This window comes from Oryctolagus cuniculus, chromosome 5 (assembly GCF_964237555.1).
Source record: "Oryctolagus cuniculus chromosome 5, mOryCun1.1, whole genome shotgun sequence".
In the NCBI taxonomy this organism is placed as follows: Eukaryota; Metazoa; Chordata; class Mammalia; order Lagomorpha; family Leporidae; genus Oryctolagus; species Oryctolagus cuniculus.
This window is the reverse complement of record NC_091436.1, coordinates 30,628,954-30,641,805: the sequence shown is the minus strand read 5'-3', so window position 1 is coordinate 30,641,805 and position 12,852 is coordinate 30,628,954. Positions and strand designations below refer to the sequence as shown.

Below are 12,852 nucleotides of genomic sequence, written 5' to 3'. Positions count from 1 at the left end.
ATCTCGTCAATATGCTTCCGTGGCCCTGGGAAAGATGTATTTTCAGTGGCATTGCCCTGAATATTTAGGCGCTCCCGTTTTCCATGGGGTGAACGTGCTCAGAATGTCAAACTTTCTGCTCTCCCATTATAGAACGCAAGTCAGAGGCCTCCAATGAGTGTGCTGTTGCCCTATGTTCCCCACGCCCAGTCTGTGTTTTAATCCAGCCAATTAGCACTCGCTAGGCCTGGGGAACATGAACAGCTTCTTCATTTATCATTTTTGATAAGTTATTTCTGTCTGCTGCATCATTCCAGCTAGACGCATGCCCTTAATATAGCCCATGAGTCATGGGGGCCCGAGCCCAGCCTCAGCCCTCTAATTAAAACCTGCAGTGCCTTCCACACAGTGTACTGCCTGAGCCCATGGAGCTGTCCTCCTGGGTCTCTTTCCTTCCACTCCTTTTCTGCCTTGGGTGGTTTTGCCATATAGCTCAGTGAGTCTTGGATACTGGCAGGCAGACATGAGGTATGGCAATCCATTCTTCAGAAGCTTCCAAACAGTGTTGGCGGGGTCCGGCTTGGGGATCTTCCGTGAACTGTGGCTGGAGACCTCTCTCTGTAATTACCAGCCCTCCTTGCAACACAGGGAATTGAACTACCAAGTCCCCCAGAGGGTCCCAATGACTGGGTTCTCACAATTCAAGGCCTTCACCCAGGCCTCCCTGTAGGGGCTGCTCCCACTTCCTGCAATACAAAGCAGCTCTTGTGCACAGAAAAGTGCTCTGATCTCGCAGACTTCCCTATAAACCTCCCCCAGTGCACCTGCTAGGAATCCACAGAGAAATGAAGGCAGACAGCCAATATTGGCAGATCCATAAGGAACATCAGTAATTGGCCAGTTCAGACTAATTTTTGCCATCATTGTTTTCAGATTGCAAAGTGCTCCCAGTCTCCAGTTTTTGTTGTCAGTACTTTCAAAACCACGAGCGCAGTGTACCAAGTGCCCTCCCAAGACCACCACCCCCACTAGCTGTCTTCTCATGCCTTCCTCCCCCTCGCCAAGAAGCGTGGTGTGAGAGGGAAGCTGTGCAATGTGGCAAGAGAGTGACAGAGGACAGCATGGGAGAGTGCCCTGGGGGCCTTTCAGGGCCCAATAGAGTGAGAAAATCCATCGGGAAGATTATAAACAAGGAAACAAGCAAGCAGTGTGCGAGACTGACACACCCACAGCAGTAAGCGAAAGGCAGAGACGTAGCAAGGCTGTTGCAGAGACAGGGATGAGGAAGGCCTTTCTGACGTGGTGGCATTCGAGGTGAGGCTGAAGGAAGTCAATCAAATGAGTCAACATGAGGGGGCGGGCCTTGTGGCACAGAGGGTTAAACTGCCACTTGGGTCACTCACATCCCAGATCAGAGTGCAGGTTTGAGTCTTGGCTACCCACTCTGATCCAGCTTCCTGCTAATGAGCACCCTGGGAGGCAGCAAGTGATGGCTTCCATTCTAAGGCTGCTGCTACCCAAATGGAGTTCCGAGCTCCTGGCTTTGGCCTGGCCCAGCCCCAGCTGCTGTGAGCTTTTGGAGAGTGAGCCAACAAATGGAAGACCTCTGACTTTCTCTACCTCCCTCTTTCCTTCTCATTCTACCTTTTAAAATAGGTAAATAAAATCTTTTAAAAATATATAAATAAACCACATGAGGAGCACAGAAGGAGCCAAAGATGGGGGTTTCAGACCAAGGGACCACCCCTGTGCCCTACACAGGCTTTGAAGACAGAGCCTCCTTCCAAGCACAGGTTAGGTGCTGGTGACCCCACTGACCTTGGCATCCTTCTGTCCTCACCTTGCAGTGCCCAGAGATCCTCATTAAACCAAAGGCAGCCATTTCCCATGAGGCCAAAGTCAGTTGTTCTTGCAATCACTCTCGGCCACCATAGCCCTGAGCCCATTTTTATCTGGCGTCCACTCTTAGATTTAAGGCACCTTAAAGATCAAAGGACTGAGGAGTTAATATCTAACTTGTGACTGGGATGTGGCAAAAATGCCTGTTTTCCTTCTTTAATTACAGATTCACATGCATTTGCTTTCTCTGAAGGGGAGCCTGTTGTGAGGGTTGGCCGAGGGAACGCCTGAGACAGAGACCAAGAGAGATCTCATGTCCTTTCCTACTGTTGCACTTTGGGAGCTGACTAGGTGCATGAGGTGCATGTCCTCTGTCCGGGGAACGTGTCTGGCTGCGGTGCTGGCTCCTGAACTGGCAGGCCAAGGGCAGACGTGGCTCTTGGGTTTGGAATCGGGGAGCAGGCACCAGCCATTGTGCATCTCTGTTCCACAGCCATGGAAGTCAGAAGCCAGATGAGAGGGGCAGACTCTGGCCTCTTGTCTACAAAATTAGAAGCAACCCTTAAATGCCACGAGCTTTCATTGATCAGTCTCCTAATGAATCTGTGTAGAAAGGGAAATGTTTAATGGTTCTTCACCATCTGGCAAATGTCATGACCTTCATGTCTTTATAGCTTGGGGGAAAAGGGGACCCTGGGACTAACAAAATAAGTAAATCCCATGCAGCATTGTGGAGGACATTACAGGAGGGAAGAGGAATATGCCGTAAAAGACTCCCTCATCTCATTTGGATTTGGGCAGGGGAGAGGAACAGAAAACCATGGTGCCCTTTGAGTCTGGGACAGAATGGAGACAGTGTGGCCTTGTAGTTCAGTGCATGGAGTCGGTGACCAGAGTTCATACCTCAGGCGTGTTGCTTACAATTACAATTTGGTAATTCACATGAGGTTCCTAACACAAAGCCTAGCCATTGTTTGCAGTCTCTACTATCGCTTTTTTTTATTGTTGTTGTTATGATTGGATAGCCCGCCTGGGGTGGTTGAAGAATGGCATTTGTGGCCAGTCTTGCAGCAGTCCTTCAGTGGGCAAAGGTCAGCAGCCATTGCTTTTTAAAGTCCAAGAGCTATTTTACCAGGCAATGTGTGGCCCCTACCTAGAGAGCGGGTAGGTGGGACAGAACGAAACATCAAGTGCAGAAAAACGGGACTCCATGAGCGGTGTATTAATCTCTGCCTTTTTATTCCCTCGCCTCCCACCTCTGGCGTGCGCAAGGTTTTACTGTGCATCACCTACACCCCGACGTTTGATCTGAATGGGAGTGCTGTGCTGAAGATCGCGGAGGTGAGTGCTGCTGGTGTTTGTGCTGCTGCTCGCTGCAGCTTTACCCTTGCTGGGGTGAACGTGGCATGGAAGCGAGCCCCAGCGGTGGGGAGAGCCCTTCTCTGACTACTCCAGGGGCCACTTTCCACTAAGAAACTGCTTCGTGGGAGCATGCCATGGTCACCACCCTTTGTGTGTCTCTCTGCTCCGCACGCTTGGGGCTGCTTAGCTGATTGTGCGAGTAACAGTACTGGGTCTCCTACTCTGCTGTTCCCAGGCGTGTTGCTTTCTCAGCCTGTTTTTCCTAAGGTTCATCGAAAAGCATTTGATTAAGGTTCATCGAAAAGCATTTGATTTTTAAAAATGACTATGAGACCAAATTTGAGAGATGTTTGCTAATGAAAGCCAGCCCATCTCCAAACCCTGGCAAGTGCCTTTGTGATTGTCATTGCAAAGCCTTCTCTTCTCCATCTGCATTGTAGCCTAGAGAAATTGGCGCTTTCCAGGACTCCCAAGGTGTCCAACAGACAAGCTGGCTTCTCAATTCTCTGGCTTTTGTAAACATCACTTCCAAATTGTGTGAATATACTCAGATGGATTGGCCTTCCATTTCTTGAAAAGAATATCTATAGGATTTGTATGCCCTGATCAGAGTACACATTCAGACCCTAAAGAGGCAATGATTTTCTGAGTTCTGAAATGATGGGGAAAAATACATAATTGTTAGCTCTCACTATATTAGCAGATACATGTTCCTTTTATGATGGTATGTGTTTCAGTTCATGAACTACAGGTAGAAAAATTTTATGTGTATCAAAAGCAAACAGTGGCTCATCAACTGATTTGTCATGTTAACATAAATCACTTCAAATATATGTCTCTGGAGATAAAACACTTTTTTTTTTTTAAGATTTAGTTATTTATTCAAAAGTCAGAGTTACACAAAGATAGAGGATAGGCAGAGAGAGAGAGAGTCTTCCAATCAATGGTTCACTCCCCAATTGGCTGCAATGGCCGGAGCTGCGCCGATCCAAAGCCAGGAGCCAGGAGCTTCCTTCCAGTCTCCCATGCGAAGGCAGGGGACCAAGGACTTGGGCCATCTTCCACTGCTTTCCCAGGTCATAGTAGAGAGCTGGATTGGAAGAGGAGCAGCCAGGACTAGAACCAGCACCCATATGGGATGCAGGCGCTTCAGGCCAGGGTGTTAACCCGCTGTACCACAGCACCGGCCCCGATAAAACACTTTAACACATTTATAAGTTTTACTCTATATAAGTGATGAAAGGAATAGTTGGGTTTTTTTAGTTGAACGCAAACTGACATCTGTGAGTACTCCGATTGTTTGCAGGTTCACTTTTCCAAGGACACTGTCATTTCTGAAAGGAGCAAGAAGCAGCCCAGCATGTAAGAGGCTGGTCTTCCCCTTGCCACCTGAAGGAAAATGTGACATTTGGTGTGTCGCTGCCCAGGAGCAGGGACAGTAAGGAGTCCTAACACCCTCAGGAGGTGAGGGCTGCCAGGGAACCCTAGCTACTCACAGAGAAGGGGGGAAGGTTGTGTTGATCATCGTCACAGGAACCTATGTTTGGACATGAATCTCTGCATGATGCTGAATGCGATTCCCGGGGCTGGCGCCGTGGCTCACTTGGTTAATCCTCTGCCTGTGGCACTGGAATCCTATGTGGGCCCCGGGTCCTAGTCCCAGGTGCCCCTCTTCCAGTCCAGCTCTCTGCTGTGAACCCAGGAAGGCAGTGGAGGATGGCCCAAGTGCTTGGGCCCTGCACCCACATGGGAGACCAGGAGGAAGCACCCGGCTCCTGGCTTCAGATCAGTGCAGCACGGGCCGTAGCGGCCATTTGGGGGGGTGAACCAACAGAAGGAAGACCTTTCTCTCTGTCTCTCCCTCTCACTGTCTGTAGCTCTACCTGTCAAATAAATAAAATAAAATAAAAATCTTAAAAAAAAAAAAAAAGAATGCGATTCCCGAGCACCGAGCACACACAGCCACAGTCAGCCCAAGCAGCGTTCGCTGAGAGTATCTGGAAGCTGGCGGAAGACTCGGCAGCCCTGTCCAGAAAGGGTGACACGTCCAAATACAGTTGGCTTGACCCAAACCACAAAGGAAAAAAATCTTAGCCTAAGAACAGTCTATGAAAAAAGAATGGACTATGCAGTCCACCAAATGGATGAGGAGCCTGGCTCTCTCGGCTCCTGGTGGTGTTGGCTTGGAGACCTCTCCTGCCTCCTGCTTGCTCTCTGTAAAAGAAACCAGCAAGTGGTCCCTGTGTTGTAGTGTGGCTGTGCCAATTAGACATGAGAGAGACAATCCAAGTAGGAAGCTTTATTGTGGGGGGCCAGTCATTAGTTAATGTTTTGCATGGTCACTTTTGAAATGTGGAAGCCATCTATAAAAACACCTTGGAATAAGCCATTTGACACCCTGTGCAAGGGGGGAGAAGGAATCTTGCCGTCTCTGCTTTCTCACTGCAGCATTCACTGGCCATTATGCAAGGACAATGTTTGCACTAAAACCTGTTGAACTGGAAATGGGAAGTGTACTTAGGTATGAAAAAAACCAAGACTGTTTCCCCCAAAGTACTGCTGAACCTATCAAAAAGTAATTAAGCTCTTAAATTGTAAGTAAGAGAGCAGCCTTCATTTGTGTTTCTAACGTTAACTTTCTTAATTAAATGGAAATAATGAAAGTTTTTCAGAATGGCGCAATACAGGGAAAAATAAGAAATACTACGTAATTGTGAAATGGACAACTATGAAATACCTAGCAAGTGTTTTCTGTTCAACTCCATGAGCAATCATTACTAAAACTCCATATGGATACCTAATCCTTCGCTTCGCTGATTGAAAGCTGAGCTGAAGGCTTGTCTTAGTCTTATTCCCAGATTAGCAAATACATTGAGTTTTCAAAGGACAGCTTACCCTAATGTTGGGAGAACTGCAGAGCACAAATTGCTGGAGTCTTGGGATAAAGGAAAAGATGGAACCATGGCCAGTAACACCCTGAAGCCACTTTGAAGATGGCTAATGTTGCTTTTCCACTGGGAAGATTTGGGACATGTTTTCATGCTTGCTGAAGGCTCTTCTCTGGATTTATCAACGGCAGAAAGCCTAGTTGTCAATGTGTATTTGCTGGTTTGAGCTGGCCAACTCATGGAAACTTTATAGTCTGCTACTGTAGCCTGTTGGCAGATTCAAGCAAAATCTGTCTCCAAGCCCCTTGTTTTTTCCTCTAAGATTCATCCTTTTGGGGACCTTCCTTTTTCACTCCTTCCAGTCATCTCCCTCTCTCTCTCTCCATTCCAAAACACTGGTTAATATTCATAACTGCTAGTTGTTGAGTGCATACGGCATGACAATAAATAGCATTTGGTATTTGCTCTTTTTAAATCTCTGTCACAACCTAGCTAGATTAGAACTCCAAGGAAAGTGAGGCTAATTGACTTGGCCAAGTTCCTATTGCTCTACTTTCAAATCCAGACTTTTTACATTGCAAACATGTGCTGTGAGCCATTATGCTATATTTCCTGGCTATCTTTGGTCTTGGAAAATGTTCGCAGAATCTTGCCATAAAAATTGACAACCAAATGAAATTCTTACGAGTCTTATCTTTTGACGTCTACTTTTACTGAGGTATTTACTTAGGTAACTGCTATATGAAGCAGATGTATGGATGCAGTTTTTTTTTTTTTTTTTCTTGTGACCATAGAGTTAAGTAGCGATTAGGAATATGCCATGGCCAGCGCCGCGGCTCACTAGGCTAATCCTCCACATGTGGTGCCAGCACACCGGGTTCTAGTCCCGGTCAGGGTGCCAGATTCTGTCCCGGTTGCCCCTCTTCTAGGCCAGCTCTCTGCTGTGGCCAGGGAGTGCAGTGGAGGATGGCCCAAGTGCTTGGGCCCTGCACCCCATGGGAAACCAGGAGAAGCACCTGGCTCCTGGTTTCAGGTCAGCACGGTGCGCTGGCCATTGGAGGGTGAACCAACGGCAAAGGAAGACCTTTCTCTCTGTCTCTCTCTCTCCTCTCTCTCACTGTCCACTCTGCCTGTAAAAAAAAGAAAAAAGAAAAAAGGAATATGCTACTATCTTGTCTGTCTTTACACCTTAATCATTTATATTTTGTAAGTATTAATTATCAGAGGATCCAGAGTTTAGTAAGAGTTCTGCTTGTTACCCTGGACAGCCTAAAAAGTGTTACACCTAACAGCAAAGATTCTGATTAAGCTGTTCTGGTTGTCACTAAGGTAGTTTTTTAAAAAATATATTTACTTTTTATTTTATTTGAAAGGCAAAGTTACAGAGAGGAAGAGAGACAGAACCAGTACTCATCCATCTACTGGTTCACTCCCCCAAACAGCTGCAATGCCAGGGATGGGCTAAGCTGAATCAGGAGCTTCTTCCGGGTCTTCCATGTGAATGCAGGTGCCCGAGCACTTGAGCTGTCCTCTGCTGCTTTCCCAGGTGCATTACAGGGAGCTGGATCAGTAGTGGAGCAGCTGGATCCTGAACTGGCACCCATGTAGAATGCCAGCACCCCAGGCAGAGGTTTAAACCGTTACACCACAATGCCAGCCCCTAACTTGGAATTATTTTTTAAATTGAACTGATTTATAACTCTTGAAATATTCAGTGATACCCTTTTGACTCAGGTTGGATGACATTATTTCTGAGATAGCCTTCCAGTAAAGTATTCTACACGGAAGGAGCAGCCTCCAGATACAATCCAGAAATCAAGTGCACAGTAGACCTGATCACTGATCTTGGAAGCATCCTGCAGTTCTGAGACCAGGAGGCATCGCCCACCTCCTGGCAAGAACGTCACCAGAAGGAGCGAGGAGGCCAGCACAGATCAGTGGAGATCGCCAGAGGCGGGGAAGAGCCCCATTCTTAGGGACTTCGCTGCCCCTCCCCAAAGGCTTCCTGTACCTCTCTGAGGCCCAGCTGTTTTATTCTGGCTTGACGCCTCTCTGGCGTCTGTTTCCCGGCTACTTCTGGCTGCATGGGCTGTGAGCAAGCCATGGCTTCTGCAAGGAGTCTGCACACCTTCCTTTAGCCAATGGCTGTCGGACTCTCCGAGGCCTTATTTGTAAGGGTTGGAAGTCTGTGGGATGTTGGTGCTCTGCAGGGTCCTCTCTGCTTCTCTTTGAACAGAAACTGGGTCTCAGGATGCCTTCTGCTTCTGCCTGCAGAGGTGCAGGATTGATAGGATGAGGCTGCCTGAACCATTTTCATAAACCAGTTTAAGCCAAGAACATAGAGTAGGAAGAGGACTGTGACAGTGTCAGTCAGTTGTCCATGAAAACCTGGCACTTAAAGAACTTCCTTATGAATTGAGATCCAAAAGGAAAACCAACAAAATTCCCTACCTGGCATGATGATCAGACTTATATTCGCACATGTTTCCTTGGAATGATAAAACAACTTCAGCCCTCTGTGTGGGTGTGTGTTTGTATCTTCAGGACCCATGTGATTACGTACCTCCTGTCAGGCTCACCTGGCAAAGCTGTTCACCTGTCTTAGGAAGAAAGCATCTTGCAGAAAGAATCGGAAACAGCTTAGCAACTGGGTTGTCACCTGTGATTCCCCATGGAGCTGAAACTTAAGAGTGATGACCAAAATTTGCTAACATGAACAACAAGAGCTGGTCTTCCCTAGAGAGAAGACATTTCCTCTGCTTCCTTGGAGCTTAACTTCTGACCTTTTCTACATTTTTAATGACCATAAACCAGTTGGCATCTCTCTACAATTTTTTCCAATTGGAAATATCCTAGCTCTTCTTCTGGAATGTCATACTCAGTATTATGCACTATTTGAAAAAAACAGTGCCGTCAACCCCATTCAGATGAGAAAGAGAAGATAAATACACAGTTTAGCAAGATGTGCATTGTAAAGCTAAGCCAGCATCTATCATGGCAAGTTTAAAATTCGTGGTCACTGTGGCTGATGCCTATTGAAAATCTACACTCCACTATGCTGCTTCGCAGTTAATCATTGTGATTCCTCCCTGGGTCTGGCCAGTAGTGTTACTAGCAGCCTGCTGACAGAATGATGTAAAACTTTGGTTGCTTCTGGATGGCCTGCAGGCTGGTGTTTCTTGCTGTTTTTCTCTCTGCTCTATGGATGTGTCCCACTTCATTAACAATTTGTATCTTTGCTCTCAGCTGTGTTTAGCATGTCGTAAAACTGGATGTCCACAAATGCATGACATGATCACAGTGTCCATTGTGAGCCCCCTCACTGCCCTGTGTCTCCGTGCCTTCCCTGGTCATCAAGGGCCTGGGGCTTTTCACAAGGTATTTGACACGCATGGTGCAACCTCTGACAGAGGCACAGGACTGGGGCTTTTCAAGTTTCAGTCCTCCGTGATGAAAACCGAGGGCGTGGGGAGGTAGATCCAAGACGGGGGAGACAGAAAGATGAATTTACAAGCCCTTTCCAGAAACTCCACCTGCCTTTGGGCTTGGTATTCTCTTAGCTTCTCTGATCCAGGGTACTCCGATTAGTACTGCCCTGAGGTGCAGGAAGAACAAACATTCACATGATGAAAATTGTTGGCCTTGAATTCAGGGTTCAAGTTTAAATGCAAACCCTAACTCTGTGAACCCTACTGGATTACCAGATTATTGTTATTACAGCAAGCTTAAAGAACTATTCTTCCAAAGTCATTAGGATAGCTGCTAAGCATTTCTTTCTGGGTACCTAAAGCTAGTAATACCATCAACTACCTGGTAATGTTATATTTCACAAGACATCCTCTTGTCATACTCTGTATTTAAATGTTCAACCTTAGCAGAATGAACTACTTATATTAGCTCTTACTTTTAGCTTAGTAAACAGTCACACATTTTCCCTTGATAAAATACCTCGTGCCATAAGTCATCTCCGCTATAAAACTAAAACCAGTGGTGACATTACAACCCGCAAGAACACATTCGATGTTTGGGAAGTTCTCATCTGTTTAAGCACTGTTATAGAAAAGCCTACTGCTCGTCTGTGCTTTTTTCGTGGGTCTAAAGTGATTGCTGGGATTTTTAAAGGGAGATTGTGTAGTTGGTATGGCTCTAAATAGTCAAGAGAATTTATATTAACTATGCGGTTCAGCTCTCAAAATAGCTACTCTTTCATCTTTAATGCTTTTAAAGCTTAAAATTTCCCCTAAATTTATAAAATGTCAGAGTTTAGATCCCAGAAAGATCAACTGTTACATAGACTTCTTGGGAAAATGTAGGGTAGCAAGAAGACTGTTAAATTATGAGCTGCAAAGGGTGCTGGTTTGCCTAATTTGGCTATGGAGAATTTGGTTTCATCAGAGTGAAACACTGCAATCATTTGAATGCATTTGCAGTGTTTTAAACCATTTCATCACATGCAAAAAGGATGAAAACACTTTTTTTCAAGATGTGTACAAATTATTGTACCTTTAATCCATTATACTCAGCAGTCATCACTTGAGAAAATGAATTTAAAATCCATGTGTTCTAAATAGTCTTATAAAAAGTACTGTAACTTATTCTTTAACTGTAAAATGAGTTTATCTAGGCTAGTTTTCAAATACAGTATTAAATTTCAAATGTTCCTTTGAAATGTTAAGTATTCAATAGAAGATAGATTAAACTTAAAAAATATTTACTTTGCACCTGGTTAATTTTACAAAAGGATTATTATAGTGAGGCTGGCAAAAAAAAAAAAAAAAAAAAAAAAAAAAAAAAAAAAAAACCTCCTTGGCTTAAACAGCCATAACCTCAAAAATTAACATTTAGTCTCTGGGCTGGTGTGTGTGTGTGTGTGTGTGTGTGTGTGTGTGTGTGTGTGTTTAAGATTTTGTTTATTTGCTTGAGAGGTAGAGTTACAGACAGAGAGGGAGAGACAGATCTTTCATCTGCTGGTTCACTTTCCAAATGCCCTCTGGTAGAGTTGGGCCAATCTGGAGCCAGGAGCTTCTTCCAGGTCTCCCATGCAGGTGCAGGGGCCCAAGCATTTGGGCCATCTTCTACTGCTTTCCCAGGCCACAGCAGAGAGCTGGATCGTAAGTGGAATAGCTGGGACCCAAACTGGCACCCATATGGGACACTGACACCGCAGGTGGAGGCTTAGCCCACTCCGCCACAGCACTGGCCCCTGGGGGCAGTTTTTGGTTCAGTGGTTAAGATGCTGCCTTGCGTGGGTTGGTGTTGTGGCACCGTGGGTCAAGCTGTCACTTGCGATGCCCAGCATTCCCTATCAGCGTGCTGGTTCAAGTCCAGGCTGCTGTTTCTGATCCAGCTCTCGGCTAATGCATGTGGGAAGACAGCAGAGGATGGCTCCCTGCTACCTGTGTGGGAAACCAGGATAGAATCCATGGCTCCTGGCTTCAAACTGGGCTGTTGCAGCCACTTGGGGAATGAACCAGCAGATGGAAAATCTTTCTTTCTGTCACTCTCTGTTGCTCTACCTCTCAAGTAAATAAGTAAATACTTACTAAAAAAAAAAAAAAAAAAAAAGATACTGCTTGGTATATACCTTCATTCCATATTAGAGTGCCTGGGTTTGAATCCCCATTTCACTTTGAAATTCCAGTTTCTTGCTATTGTACACCCTGGGAGGCAGCAGGTGATGGCTTAAGTACTTGAGTCCATGTTACCCATGTGGGAGAACTGGACTGAATTTTGGGCTCCTGGCCCAGGCTGGCCCAACCCTAGCTGTTCACAGCAAGTAGGGAGTGAACCAGCTGTTTCTCTGTCTAAAATGAAGAGAAATTTAAATGAATAATAAATTCTTTTAAAATAGTCCCTTTCCCATATCTTTTGTCAATCAATAAATTCAATTTGCCATTCAAGTGGGAACCTTGTAAATTTCTTAGTTTAAGAGGCAGATACAAAGAGAGCTCCTGTCCCCTGGTTCACTCCTCAGATGCCCACAGTGGCAGAGGAGTGACCAAAACCTGGAGCCTGGAATTCAATCCATGTCTCCCAAGTACTTGAGCTATCAAAACTGCCTCCCAAGGTCCACATTAGCAGGAAGCCAGAATCGGGAGCCAGAGCCAGGAACCCAACCCAGGTACGTGAGTGCCTTAACCACTAGACCAAAAACTCACCCCAGAGCTCTGTATTTTCATTGTAGATAATCTTAAAACTATTCCTAGGAAAGTAATTTAGGTCCATTAAATCAGTTTTTGGTCTTTGCCTAAGTATGCTTTATAGGAGCTCAAAGGATAGAATTTCTTGTGGAGAGAAATAAGTAGGCATATTTAAAGCATGCCCTAACTGGCCCATCTCCACAGCTTCTAGGAATATGAAAGGTCATTTAGCATCATCAACGTCATGAAAGGGCAGGTGTTTAACATTGGGGTTTCTCCATGCTCTTAGCCACCAAGACCTCTTCTTAGGTTCCAGGAGATACTGACTCACAAGCCACCAAGGGGCCACAGCTGGCATTCTGTTCACTTGGTGACACACAGGAGTGGAAACGGAAATGGGACAGTGTTAACGTTGACTCTGACCAAGGTCCTCACAGCAGTTCCAAGGCTGTCTCTGGCTCTCAGGTAGCAGTGTAGGTGGGAGAAGCCACAGCAGTAAGGGCAGGGTCTCCTTGGCTTAGGAACCCACACTTCTTAACTCTGTGAGCAAAGCCTGCAGAGGATGTGCTCAACTATGAGAGTCACTGCGCCCAGGGAAGCCTACACCTGCAGCATCCCTCCCGGTGTTTAGTGTGGACACACCG

General features: G+C 45.9%; 1 protein-coding gene across 1 annotated transcript in view; it reads left to right on the top strand.

Annotated features, from left to right (window-relative positions):
* ARFGEF3 (ARFGEF family member 3) overlaps positions 1-12,852 on the top strand; it is a 179,876-nt gene that overhangs the window by 64,163 nt on the left and 102,861 nt on the right. The window contains exon 5 of the mRNA XM_051854295.2: positions 3,091-3,159. Coding sequence (XP_051710255.2) covers positions 3,091-3,159 — 69 coding nt within the window. The remainder of the gene's footprint in view (positions 1-3,090; positions 3,160-12,852) is intronic.